The following is a 14747-nucleotide window of genomic DNA, read 5'->3' as shown; positions in this document are numbered from 1 at the left end:
ACGGTCTCTGTCATAAAGTACAAAATAATACCTTTTAAATTATATATTGGTCACTACATATAAAGGTTCAATTTTGAAGTTATGATCAAAAGAAGCAAACATTTTCTTATTATTCTCTTTATTGTTCTTGACTTTTAATCGCAAATATCTCCATTTGGCAAATATGGACTTATCGGTTTTTGCGAACAAACTCTTCATATATTAATGTAAAGTTTTCAATATTTTATGATCAAGTACATTTGAAAAAAAAATGTAAATAAAACTGATTTTTCTTTTACACTAGACATTGTAAAACTTTGATATTTCGAAGCTATTCACCTAAACTTTCAAAAGCATTAGTAACAGCAGTGACAAGAATAAACACTAAAGGGGGAAAACAAAATCAGCTCTTGGCAAAGAGGAAGATACGTGTCGCAATTGTTGTCCTGTTACTGGTTTAGTGAAAACAGTGCGTATTTAGTTGGTTTTCTTCTAAAACTTTTTATTTGAAACGAACGACGACATGCAATTTCAGTTGGTTTCTGTTTATTTTGTTAAACATTACATGTTTTCATTCGTTTAGTAGAGGAGATTAGACACATTTTTTATATATATAACAGTGGTATTGAAACCAGGCATTGGCAAACATGAACAACAAAGAAAAGTTACTGCACACGAACCTTTCTTACTTTCCTTTTGTGGAAATTGACGTAGTTTGATTGACGTGCTTAAGTAACTGGATTAATGTTGAACTGTAAAACGTTCGATTCTAGGTACCTCCAAGACAATGTCATACAGGAGATTGAAGGCAAGATCTTTGGGGGTTCATGCGATATGGACGAAATGTGAGTATTTTTACTGTTTCGCTTTCCCTGTGATTTTTCAAAGTATCATAATTTCAGAGCTGAAGTTTCTCATAAATAATCATTATATTGCGTTCTCCGCTAATGTCTTACAAGTTGAAACATAATCTAAAAGCACAGTTCGTAGGTTGAGGTTTAAATGTTATCCCTTGACCCCTTTCCCCTTAAGAAGGTGTTTGAAGATTTTTTTTTTTCTGTAACATTAGGAAAAGGTTGGTTGTATCGAAATCCTCTTCTACTAACCATTATGCTAACAACACAGCGCTAACTTCGACATACTATTATTTTTGTTAGTCTCCTTGGTCTAAATTGTATTGCTTTGTCCCTATGTCAAACAGAGCTTGAGAAGAAATTGAAACTCCGCAAACAGAAATGCATATAGAATGTATGAATTTGCTCGATAAAAAAATGTTCTGACTGTCGTATTTCTCAATGTTCCTTATATTTACAGTCATATTCAAAATAACAAGATCGCATCCCTTCCCGACAATTCATTTGAAGACGTCTCAGCAGAAAGAGTGTAAGTAGTTGTCTACAATAATACAAAGGGGCAATGCATTTTGTCACACTCACAAATAAATTTGAGTGCATTCCATAACCTTAGATTGAAGAGAAAAACGTGTACTTCTAGACAGTTATTCCCGTTACTATGCAAACGAGAACTGTTCCACTTGTTTTATTGTTTAATGTCGAATGATGTCGGTGGTTAGTCAATAGTACTCTGAACTCAAATGACATACTGCTGAAATAGTTCATCCTGACCATTTTTAAGATTTTTAAAGAAGGTCTTTTACAATAACACATTTTTTTTTTTTGCCTTTATCATGGATACTATGGAAGCTATACTTCTTGTATTGTGTTTGATTTATTGTTTTATATCACACCAGGTTTCTGGAAAACAACAGACTGCAAGTTTTTCCAGCACTGGCTTTTTCGCCTCTGAACATGGAACACATTGACCTGGCATCAAATATGATTGGAACGATTCCGGATGGCGTTTTCCTTTTCCTCACGAATACTCGTATCATGTATGGAAAATATCACATTTGTGTTATCTTGGTTGGTTTGTTCCTTTTGTTTTTGTTTTTTTCCTTTTTAATTACACTTGGTTGCATATCGCTGATAAAAACCAAAAGGGTCAAGTAAGTATGGTATAACTTTATGCCAGTGCTATTTTTCCAAGGCAATTCAACCAAAAAATATTCGGGGCTCCATGGAATGCGCATCTGTATCATTGTTTGGAATGACGTTTTATAAAATTCCGGTTTATTGCTGCAGTTGCCAAAAACACAGATTTCTTAAGCGTATTCTGCAGATAGTGTCATTCTGCATGCGCGCTCGCATGGTTTAAAGGAGACCTCAGTATGATTTTCAAACTTTTCATTCGAACAGTTAAAGTATAAATTGTTATACTTGTTACAGAGTTTCAGAATACACAGTGGTTGGGGCGAAGAATAACAATAATTTTATTTTAAAGATCTACAAATCGCAATGATGAAAAAGGTTGATGGCAGGGCTGCTGAATTATAGGAGTGCATGAGTGGGGACTCAATTTGTAGAACAAACCACGTAAGCGCGTAGAAAATGCATACTCAGGTAAAGTTGTCAGGCAAGTAATATTGTAATAGATCAAGGACGACAGAAATCCAACAACTTCCCGGGAATATACAAGGCATTATCATTTGTATTATTTTATTATTATTTTTATTTATTTTTTTTTTTGGGGGGGGTGTTGGGGTGCCACATTATGTCAAAATTATGAATATCGTCTGCAATTCTCATTCAGTCATTTTTAGGCAACTGAAGAGATTGGTTGAATGAAAGAAAGATAGATGGGTGATATTTTAAAGAGACTATGTAAACCTGCAGCAATTGGCAACGCAATTATAATCTGTAGTTTGTTTTGCTCTGATTGTCTTGTCTTTGAAGTGATGAATATCAATAAAAAATAACATAAGATTTATGCTGAATAACGTTCAAAGAAAGGCAAATGGAACATTGGGTCAAAATAAGAAAACTTGTTACCATAATCTCACTGAAGACGAGTGAATACATTGGTTTAAAATTTTCATTCAACACAATGTTCTATTCCTTTGCAGAAATCTGCAGCAGAATCAAATTTCCCGTATTTCGGCGGCACTTTTCTCTCCGCTAAGCAGCCTTGAAATCCTGTAAGTACCATCAATATATATATATATATATATATGTATATGTATATATATATATATATATATATATATATATATATTATTATCATTATTATTTATTATTATTTTTTTTTTTTTACCGTGAACCCATTACAGGTTACAGGTCCTATGCAATGCAAATGCATGTTGACTTTTGTCTATCTACTATACCCTGGCCATCTCTTTTGTAACAAGAATAATGTGATCGTGCGTCATCAACTAAAAACAAGAAGTCACCGTGCACTTTTTTTTTTTTGTTCAGGGCAGATTCTAAAAGAACAGACTCAAAGCTTTAAAAAGCTGTTTATCTCAATGGCAATTGACTTTCCTAAGCTATCTAGATATTTGAAAGAAAACACGCACGCTGGAAAAGTGTGGACTGGGAAAGAGGCAGGATGAAGTATATGATCTATCTAAGCTCTTAATATTTTAAGTACCAAACCATGCTTGCTGTGCGATGGATGGGATGTAACGCACAGAGGCACAAACAACGAAGGCTGGGATAATCAGATTTACCTGAAATCTAGCATTCTCTGCTAACACAGTCTGTCCATGATTGATGCAAACTTTCAAAGCAGTAAGTATCCTTTCAGAAGTTATAATAGTAGAAAATAAAGAGTGTGCAAAGAATTTTCAAAAAATGCAACGGAACCTTTAAAGGTATACCTCATTATATTACTTTACAAAAAATAAAACAAAAATGGGTTGTAGAAAAACCGCTTAAAACTTACTTTTTCATTCACTTTGTGATCCAAAACTTTCAAATGACGTACACGAAGAGAGGCTCATTTATAAAATATGGGAACAAGAAATCATGATAGTCAGTAGTTTGCTCAAACGAAATAATTCGAATTACAATTAACATTTCAATGTACCTTCCCCTCATCCGAGCATAATTTGCATACGTATTAATTATTCAATTTATAATTAATAACATACTTGGTGTAGTAACTATTAAAGTATTCAAGGCTATAGAAAGTGCAAACACAGAAAAAAAAATCGTTTTTTTTTTTTCTAGGACACTAAATGACAACGCCATATCAGAAATAGATGATGGAGCGTTTGACGGATTAGGACATCTTCGCACAATGTGAGTATAAAACTGATCAAGCAGGTTGACTGGTTAGTAATTAATTAATGTTTTGTATGGAACCAAATACAAAAAGAACGGGTGGTTCTGTGTTAATTACGTGAAGAGAGTTTGTAAACATTGTTTCTTCACTTGCAGTGTAGAAAATGTGTCCGTACGAAATTGTGATGGCACAGAAAAATTAGCTTTCACTTTTGTTGCAGTCATAACGATGGACTGAGTTTCATATTTGCTCGTGGACAAATGATTATGTTTCATATTTTAATTGACGGAGTCAGAGGGGTGTTTTTTGTCTTTTTTTAACCATGACGTTATATGAATCGGACACGGTATAGTCTTATAGATTATCATAGGCAGCATATCTAAATGTTTAACTTTTTCTGTTGATGTTAGAGTTTTCTTTGTTCATTTTTATTTTTCTTTATTTTTTTCTCTCATATACAGAAATTTGGCGAATAATAATATTGAGACCATTGGCACCGATTCTTCCATTCGCCACCTGAATGTTACGTCATTGTAAGTGAAACACTTTGAAATGCCTAATCTGACCGTTTACTTTTTGTATAATTATGCTCCCCCCTCTTTCTCTTTAAAACTAGTGATCTAACACTGAGGTATCTCAGAAAACAACAACAACAACAACAACAACAACACAATATTCTTAGCTTACTTGTGTTAGCCTTATATTTTTGGCGAGGTATTCAAACGTTAGATATGTACATAATGAATCACTATATATATATTTTTTTTTTCAAATAGATTCATATCAGTGTGAATGATGAAAATAACAGTAACAATACATGTACTTGTACATGTATTACACAAAAAATCATGTACTTATGAACACTTAAGGAAGAAAAACAAAGCATTAAATATTAAAATGAGAGAAATAGACATGAAAACAGTGCTGGATGAAAGTGACAAACCTTTGCCGTAAAGTGTGTAGAGCCTGGTTCGTTGACAAGTTTAAGAAGTATACCTGTTCAAACACCATTAAATTCGTGAGCTGTATTCAGTTCTTTTCGAGTTTCCGTCAATATCGATTTCATTTTTCGCCACAAAAAAAAAAAAAATAAAGCAAACAAACACAGCACAATCATATTATAGTATTTTTTTCAAAAAAGAGAATAAGGTTAACAAGACATTGATATTAAAAAAATATGCATCAATAGTGAAACATGACAATATCGATGGTTGTATATCAACACTGAAGTCATCACAGTAAAACAGCCAATATGCAATGTGCAAAAAGAAAAATAATAAAAGGACAATGCTCATATAATTTGATAAGTCACTGGCAGAAGATCAATGAACCCCCCCCCCCCCAAAAAAGAAAAAAACAAAACAAAACAAAAAACAAAAAAACGAGAGAGTCTGATCCTGAGTTTTTAGATACTAGCGATAGTTACGAACTTGAAATCACCCAATGTTCCCTCATCAGTGGCTTTTATAGGGTTATTGCTAATGTGACGTTAGTTTTTTTTTTTATTTTCGCTAAATTATCGCAGGTGACTTGGGCCCTATATAATTTTCAGGTATTTACTGCGTGGTGAAGGTAAATGCGGAAATCACCGAACTTATGCATGAGCTTGCAATGTTTGGTATTTCTTTTGTAAATTCTCTCTCGTCTTCATAATATTTGCTGGTAGTGATATATCGGGAAACCCCCTCGTCTGCACTTGTGGCGTCTTCTACACCATGTATGAAATCCAGAGCGCCATAATCGGCGGAGAGTGCGAAGGTCCCTCCTCGCTGGTAGGCACTCACTTTGTGTGGAAGAAGTCAGGATCACCGTTATATTTCCTCAACAGGGACGAAAAACTCTTTCACTGCAGTAAGCACGTTTTAGTTTATCACTGTGTCTGACCGAGTTAACCCGTTCCTTCCGCAATTCTCTGAGTGCCTTTAATGCCCCCAAACGAGATTCTTTTCGCCCATCGACAGAGAGGCACACAGGTTGGTAATCCAGCGGTGTGAAGGCGGTCAAGCGGTTCATTGTGTCCCCCTTTCTACGGTCAACTACATGTGCCCGTGAACAATGGAAATATCGATCGGGTGCGAGGTATGAATAGAGCGTGCGCTGATGAGCTCTCAGAATCTTTTGTTCTACACAAAACAAGGTACCTGAATGAGGTGACTGGGGTCAGCGAACCCGCATTTCTAACTGATCTCAGCCTTGATCATTATGTACATGTTCGTACGAGTTTACAGCAGAACAAGCAAAAAACTAAATCAGGAAAAGGTACATAATACTGTAACCCCCCCCCTTTTTTTAACAGCAGGAGAACAAATCCTGATACAATAAACTCTGATCTTTTTATCAAACCCACTTTTCTGTGCATCTTAACAAAAAGAAACATGAATTTAGGCCACTGAAGCAGGCACCCTTCTCTTCATTTTGGGAACCTGGTAAATCAGGTTCCCGTAAGGAACGGGTTAAGATGTGTTTTATGCGTGTGCGTGTGTGTGTTTGTTTGTGTGTGTGTGTGTGTGTGTTTGTGTTAGTGTCTGCGTGCATTTATACGTATACTACATTACCAAGGGTAAGATAAGATATTTAGGTGCTTCCCTCATCACACGCAATATACACATGTATATTATATATATATATATATATATATATATATATATATATAATATATACATATTATGTATATATATATATATATATATATATGTAATATATTATTATGTACATTTATATACTGTATATAATAATTTACCGAATTATATAATTGAAATGAAAGGAATTTTTTTTCAATCATTGTAAATTAGTGGCCCTTGAGGTAATTCCCCCGCTATCAAAAACAAAACAAAACAAAACAAAACAAACAACGAATATACAAAAAAAAAATGTATGTTTAAGGTCTAATTGTTCGTTAGAAGCACTGTTGTTGATTTTTCTAATGCATTAATCAACAACTACATAATTATTTTTTAATTCTTTCGAAATTCGAAGCTAAAGCTATCACCAAAACAACACGTAATAAATGAGAGGATAGAGCAGGAAATTGGCAAGCACCCCGAAACTCTTGATGTATATTTCATGACCCTTTATTGCCCCATCTCAGCTCCACTGGATTTCGAGGCAAGTGCCCCTGCCTACCAGACAATCATTGCGAAGTGGTCCGCGCCTGACACGCCTTACCCGATATTTGATGACAACCTGGCTCTAAATACCTATGTGGACTGGTACATGTCTGTCAAATTGCGTTTTCTTGTAAACATTATTGTATTATACGTATTCGAGTCAAGGTTGCTCGTATAGACGAAGGTGGTGTCTATATGTACATAAGCTACAACGCCTGTCGAAAGAAGTTTGATCTTAGCATAAAAAGGAAAAATCAAATATATCATTATATGACTTTATGCAGGTTGTGTCATATAGAATGCATGTTTATCTGCTGCTGATATTTAGAACATTACTTTTACTCTTCTGTCACTAGTTGCATATTCGATTCAAAGCCCCTGTGAGAGACAGGTGTTGTCAAGTATATTAAGCAATAATTAGTTTCGAAACTAGTTTGACCATGATATGTAATATTTACTAAAAAAATACATAATCAAATAATGTGAACTATTGTTCTTTCATGCCGCATCTCTATTTTATAGCGCATATTTATTTGTTGCTGATATTTTGTCTACTACTGTTATTCTCTTGTCATTCTTTATTCTGTAAAAAAACAACAAAGAAAACACAATTTAGGAAAAGAGGACATAGAATAAAAACAAACCAAGCTAATTGTTTTTTTTTTCTACATGACGTTTCCCCGACCGACTAGTTTTCAGTAATTTCTTTTCTCTTCAACTTTGCAGTTTTCTTTGAACATGTTTCTCCTTTTGTATTCTTTTTTTTTATCTGATATGGAAGGACATACACGTACACAGTCACTTGCAACAGTGACGAAGGTTTCGTTGCCACGGGCAACACGACTGAGCTCTTCCTCCTTCTCGGACCAGACGACGGGGTGAAGGAGAACACCCTGTACACGTGCTCCGCCACGTTAACGTTTAATGGCAACACGAGTGTGGCTGGAAACAGTGCATCAGTTTTGACTTTGGCAAAACTAAGTAAGTTTCGTGACTGAAGGAAAGGAAAGTGAAGCTGCACCTTATACATATCATCGTTCTGTTTGTAGGGAGCAAAAAAGAAATAAGTAAATATAATACAATTTATTCAAAAATAACGTTTTGGCATAATCTAATATGGTACGATAGTGATGAAAGCCTTAAAGTCAGGAAGATTGGTTACTTTATTCCATAAATTGATGCCTACAGGAGCACAATTGTGTACAAGCGTTAGTCCTGCCTGTTAAAGAGTAATTTTAGTGAATTTTTGAAAATCAACTGATTTTGTTGAATATGGATGGTCTAAATTTGAATGTTGAAATTAATATATTTCGCAGAAATTAATGTTATTCGCTATCGTGCGACATCTTAATTGTTTCCTCTGCTTAGAATATATCGCCCTATCATATTATTTATGAATGTGTTACATATGCAAAGTATGACTAACAGACATTTTTGAATGATTATTTTCTCGTGTATCATAATTTCCCACAGTTTTCACCTTTAGAGACGCCTTACAAAGTAATGCAATTATAAATATTCATTCAGACAACTGCTCTTATTTCAAATTGTATTTATTACATTCTCATAAATTGCTTTACGGTGTAATATTTTTTTTTATTTTTTACATGTATTTCAAACTTTCTAAACACCTACTGAAATGTACTAGCGTTTTATCCATTTTTAGTTATTATTATGTGTAATCTGCATTTTGTTCGGAAAGAATATAAACGACAGGCAATCATTTTTTAGCATTAATTATACTCATCAATTCTCAACAAAAAAAGGAGAGACAGAAAAAAGAAATACTTTCTGTCTAATAGAACATTCAATCAAAATAATCACCTTGTCCTTCATTCTTAACTCTCCCTTCTCCTTTGGTATCTATGTGATCCAATATGTAATATGATTGATTATTTCAATATTGGGGTTTCACATTCAACAGATAGCGTCAATGGCTCAGTTGACAGGGAAAGCAACATCACCTTGCCTATAACCTACTATGATTTCAGGTAAATGAAATCCTCATTATGGTGTACGGATAACTTAATTGTTGTCAAACATCGTATAATAATTATGTCTATCCCTTCATGCAGCTGCTGATAGGTAGTGTCATGGACATACACTATACCAGTGTATCAATGATTTTAGATTGTTATGTAGTGAAATATTGACCCCATGCAATATTCCGACAAAGAACAAAACTGTAATTCGAATGCCTCAGTCATCTTGAGTACATAAAACTTCTTTTAGATCTTTATGTCCTCGTTTATCATGCGGTAATCAAAGACACAAAGCAAAGATCACAAATTCACGCTCACACTTCATGGTTCTTCATGATATTTGCCTTACATTCAGTATTCATTTGTGTGTGTGTGTGTGTGTGTGTGTATGTGTGTGTGTGTTTCTCGCCAACCACACTCCAGTTCCAGTGAAGGAGATTTCGATTCTACCGTGAAAATGCTGAAGACCACCCCACATTACGTCGAAACACCATTTACCTCCTGGTTGAGCGAGACCGACCCTCCAACCAGTGGGGGCCTCTCAAGGTGGTTTCATGACGTCGACAATAACTTTGTGACGGAGGCCCAGCTAGTGCTCCCACTGGTCAATATAACGTCAACAAATCAGTCAATATACAGGTTGGTATAATAATTCATGTTCTCGGTACTATGTACACTGGAGTGTGTCTAACACTTTCGTTGATTCCTAGTTTCTTCCTTGTTCGATGATTTTTTTTTTTTTTTTTTCACAAAGACTTAGAAATGAGTACGGGAGTCCGAGTACGGGAAAAATCAAAGCTGATTGTTTCCGCCTCCAGTCGGTTTTCCTGTTGCGTATCGAAAGTTTCGTAATTTTTGAAAATATAGAGGCAAGGGATCTAATGACGACTATTGTTTGTAGTGTATGAACAAAATGACACTTTTACTACTAGTATCTGCCTTAAAATATGGTAATAAAATGATTAAAATAAGGTAAATGTGTTTCCAATTCTATTTGTGTCTTTGTGCAGATTTTGGGAAGCTTCTTTCTTTCCATTGGATGACGTTGGGTATGGCTCCCAATCCCAGCGAGACTGTGTATTCCAGCTTCACAATTTTGGGTTCGAGAACGTTGTCGTTTTTACTTTTAGAAAACAAAAACGTAGTATCGTATGTACATTGTATGTCCATTAATATGTCAAGGGTATGTGATTGTATTACGTGAGTGTGGGCAAGAGTGTGTGTGCGTATTATGTGTACTTTGGCTATCACTGATGTCATAATAACTCGTACCGCTGCTTTTTCAAGATACATAGTTTTAATAAAACAATGTACATTTTAGTTTATTGATAGTATATCATGTTATTGATGAACATGATGAGAACGATGTGATGCATTCACTGCATGTGATTCAAGCATGATTCCATTGTTTGAAGTAAAACTGAAGGTGATTGAAATTCAACAGTCGATTTCGGCATTCATCGGGGTAATAAACCAACTGTTTGAAATCGAAAATAATACATATTTACGTGAAGTTTTACCAGCGCTATCAGGACAGCGATTCACTTCAACGGGAATGAAGAACTCGCCGTCGGAGGAGGCGAAGAAATCTGGGTCTTCCTAAACAAAGTCCTGGTCGTAGAGCTACACAGAGGATATCAGTTTTCAACAAACTGCAAGAAAATTACCCTTAGGCAAGATCACAGTAAGTTTATTTCTGCCAACAATTTTCATCAGTCACTAAATCATATAATGATCAAGACATGACCCCAAATAAAGAAGAAGAGTAATTTAAGTTCGAGATTATGGTCACTTGCACTGTCTGTCAAAAGTGCAATGAACACAGTTATGAAATATAGTTGGCTCACTCCATTATATTATATTGGTACTGCCTTACTGTGTGTGATATTCAATCACTTTTTTTTTCAATGTCTGGCGAGAAACAATATCATTATGTTTAAGAATAATGCACTATAACCATTTCCCTTGTTTTGTTTTATTTTTGATTTTTTAGTTGGCACTTATTTCGCCATCCGGGAGGGCGACGTGATTGCAGGAGAATGTCATGTAAACAGTGATCAATCTGACGTGCAGTATTTAGACTTAGTGGTAAGGTTATTTCTATCTCCTTTTTCTACAGCCTTTTCCACTTTTTTGTGCTTAGTGTTTGTGTTTTTTTTATTACGAAATTACACCAAAATTTCTCGATGTTTTGATTTAAGGGTTTAGTCAAGACATAGATAGGGATTACACCGTTTGCCGTCATATTAGCTAACCTTGCGTCAATAATGTTAATCACTTGAAATTTAATAAACATTATGTTGTGTCGTGACGTGAACCTTTGACCTAAAGGCCCTTCGTTTTCGCAGTCATTTTGTAGGAAAATGTTCCACAATAGCGTAAACACTTGAAGAGAAAATAAAGTACAGAAAATATGTGTCATAAACACGTGGAAGGCAAAATAGCAAAGATGAATAGGTATCTACTCAGTATTGATGGAGAGCAGTCTTAAATTGAAGTTTGTTTTTCATATAATATAAGTGTCATAAGAAAGGTAATACTTATACAAATTATTTCTTTAATACTTTTGGGATTCAAACAATTGTGTTTAGCCTATGTAAAGAAGCGTTTGTTTCATAAGTGTTTTTGTATGATTTGATTTCAGATCGGCGAGAAGTATCGCCTGGACATATTCCACACTGAGAGGCAGAGTTGCGCGTCTGATTTTCTCCTCGAGCTGAGAGGGTTCTCTCTTCTTGGTGACGATGACAGAGTCGACGTGTACAACGTTGTCATCAGCGAAGATCTCTCGGTTAACTCCTCGCTTGCAACGATCACGGTCGGAGATGTATTCTCGACAAGCACCCTCAGCGTTTCGATCATAAGCGGTGAGAGATGGAGGAAATCATGAAAATACCTATCTATCTATCTATCTATCTATCGATCTTTCTATCCATCTTTCTATCTATCTATCCATCTATCTATCTGTCTATCTATCTACCTAGATAGGTAGTTACTTTATAGCAGCTGCTATCTATCAATCGTTTTATATGTCTGTCTATTTATCTATCTATTCTATCTCATCTATTCTATGAGGACCCTGCAGTCTTGGATCTATCACTGTTCACAATACAACGAGGAACAGCATTGATTAAGAAGATCATGTTCTATTAATCTTAGCAATACTATTATCATACTAGTGGAATATTATTACAACTAATTATTCGTAATAAAACTTGAAGCAGTATTAGTTGTAGAACTAGTGAAAGTAGTAGTAGCTTGGAGTTAATAGGGGTATTAGTAGTAGTAGTAGTAGCAGTAGTAGTAGTAAGTAGCAGCAGCAGTAGTAGTAGTAGTACTAGTAGCAGTAGTAGTAGTAGTAGCAGCAGCGGTTGTGGTAGTAGTAGTAGCTGAAACGTTAGTAGTAATAGCAGCAGCATTATTGGTAGTGGCGTCTCCGTCGTCATCTTCATTGTTTTCCTTATTATTTGTTGTTTTTTTTTTCCTCCGGCAGGCAATGAGGCACGACATTTTGCATTTGAAAACAGCACTGGACCAAACGTTGGAGCTGGGAACTTTACCGGAATAGCACAAGATGGTCCTACCTATGAAGTTAATGGAATTGTCTTCTCCACGTGCCCGACTGACCCAGTTCTAAGTGAGAAACTTTCGATATTCATCTCTTTTGACTGCACTGATCAATTTTTTTAGTAACGATGCAGCTATCTTTATTTAAGTGTCTAAGCAGAATACTTCAATTGTCCCCAAATTGTGACAGTGGTGAACTGATTATATGGAAAAGAAGTAGCAAAGAAAAAAAAAAATATCCAGGGTAATAATTATCAAGAGCCATGGTAAATTTTACATAAACTTCGTGGATGCTCACAACATGGTCATTATTTCCGACGTGGTATGCTCGGTTAGAGCACATTGTGAACACTTCATACAATGCGCTAACTAGCTTGTCGTATTTCCCATTTGGTGCTAACGTAGCATTGGTTTAACACGCCAATGCAATACGTCTCTTAATCATTATTGTTTTAATTTATTAATTTTTGGTATTTTATGTTTTTGTACCAACACTGTAACTTATATCATAATACTATATTTTTCTTTCTAACTCTGATATCTAGACCAGGAACCTAACGTCACTGGAATCCAAAAATTCATTATCACCACTGTCTTTGCGGACTTGGTGCTTGATGTCGCTGTCGACCACGAGGTGGCAACCGAATACTTTCTTGTTATCCTCGTCGAAGACGACTCTCAAGTACCGACGCGGACTGGTTCCATCAAAATCCAGGTGTGTTACGAAGGATTAACTGTTTAAAACTTTTCCATATCCCCCTATAACGAAATTGTTAGAATCTCGCCTTGCGTTATTCTGTCTGTCTCTTTCAATAACATATATTGTTTTTTTTTTCTTTATCTTAAATAGCATGTATGCATATCGTATTTCGATCCTTTTTTCCGTTGATTGTGCTCTGCATTCGTCAACTTCTGCCCGCAATATGCTCGTAAAATCAATCTCTTATCACAAACGCACTCTATGTGCATGTGTGCTTATCAAATACATCTACAGATCCTTGTGGAGGACAGTAATGACAACTGTCCCATTCTCCATGGCAACGACAGTCACAGCTTCTTCCCTCTTCCCGTGCTGAGCAGAGAACCTTTGGCTGTTGTCAGGGCAACGGATGCGGACGTGGGTGTAAACTCACAGCTTACATTCACGACTGCAACGCTCTCCAGCATGTGAGTTCCAATCTTCCGATACATACAATTCGTCTAGTATACAAATAATGAATGTTTATGAGTGCAATGGACAGAATATTTCATGAGGTTAAATATGAAATGGTCCATTCAAGTAGGCGCAGGCGAGTTGAATGGATTAGTTATTTCATCTTTCACCGAATGAAATTGTCTATCCATTTCATGAATGAAAAACATTTATTAATTGTTTTATATCACGCCAAAAACCAAATAGATTTTTGTCATTTGTTGTTTTCTTAATTAAGAAACAAGAGAGAATCTCAGTTTGCGAGAGTGCTCACTGAACACTTTACGTCAGCGCGCTGTCGCCTACACACACTGCAAACGCAAGCGTTTTAAATGCGTATTTTGCAGGACTCTCAGGGAGCCTGCAATAGAGCAAATCGTATGTCCAAACTAGCACGGTTCATGGAGCCACAATTGCATAAATGATGACGTCATAATGAAATCGGCCGAATGATCAAGGGCAAAAAACCAATCAAATGACAAGGATCTCTTCAGGCATTATATAATAAATGAAATTACCTGGTATGGGTGTGCTTGTATTACGGAGAATAGTGTCTTTTTTTGTTTAATGTATTTTTTTTTTTTGCTATAATGTTTATCTATTTTGTTTTTAAGGGACATTTTTGTACAGACGTTACTATGTCAATATGATTTCAGTCATCCGAAACGTTTAATAAGCTATATTTATTCTTTTGCTGTTGTTTTAGGATAATTTTAATCATTATTATAGCAGACAGGTGTAGAAATTTCAGGCATTTTTTTTTTTTTTTGACGTTATTGACAATTAATGCTGGATTAA

The 14747-nt window shown here is 35.3% G+C and overlaps 1 protein-coding gene across 1 annotated transcript in view; it reads left to right on the top strand.

Annotated features, from left to right (window-relative positions):
- The window catches only part of LOC140246863 (uncharacterized), a 111281-nt gene that overhangs the window by 56653 nt on the left and 39881 nt on the right, over positions 1-14747 (top strand). Inside the window, exons 14-28 of the mRNA XM_072326190.1 lie at positions 753-824; positions 2942-3013; positions 4563-4634; positions 5768-5952; positions 7190-7310; positions 7990-8189; positions 9133-9199; positions 9614-9829; positions 10201-10290; positions 10705-10874; positions 11184-11278; positions 11835-12057; positions 12684-12827; positions 13303-13472; positions 13752-13924. Of these exons, the coding sequence (XP_072182291.1) occupies positions 753-824; positions 2942-3013; positions 4563-4634; positions 5768-5952; positions 7190-7310; positions 7990-8189; positions 9133-9199; positions 9614-9829; positions 10201-10290; positions 10705-10874; positions 11184-11278; positions 11835-12057; positions 12684-12827; positions 13303-13472; positions 13752-13924 (2070 nt within the window). The remainder of the gene's footprint in view (positions 1-752; positions 825-2941; positions 3014-4562; positions 4635-5767; positions 5953-7189; positions 7311-7989; positions 8190-9132; positions 9200-9613; positions 9830-10200; positions 10291-10704; positions 10875-11183; positions 11279-11834; positions 12058-12683; positions 12828-13302; positions 13473-13751; positions 13925-14747) is intronic.

The sequence above is a fragment of the Diadema setosum genome, chromosome 3 (assembly GCF_964275005.1).
Source record: "Diadema setosum chromosome 3, eeDiaSeto1, whole genome shotgun sequence".
NCBI lineage: Eukaryota > Metazoa > Echinodermata > Echinoidea > Diadematoida > Diadematidae > Diadema > Diadema setosum.
This window is presented reverse-complemented; position numbering and strand designations above follow the sequence as displayed.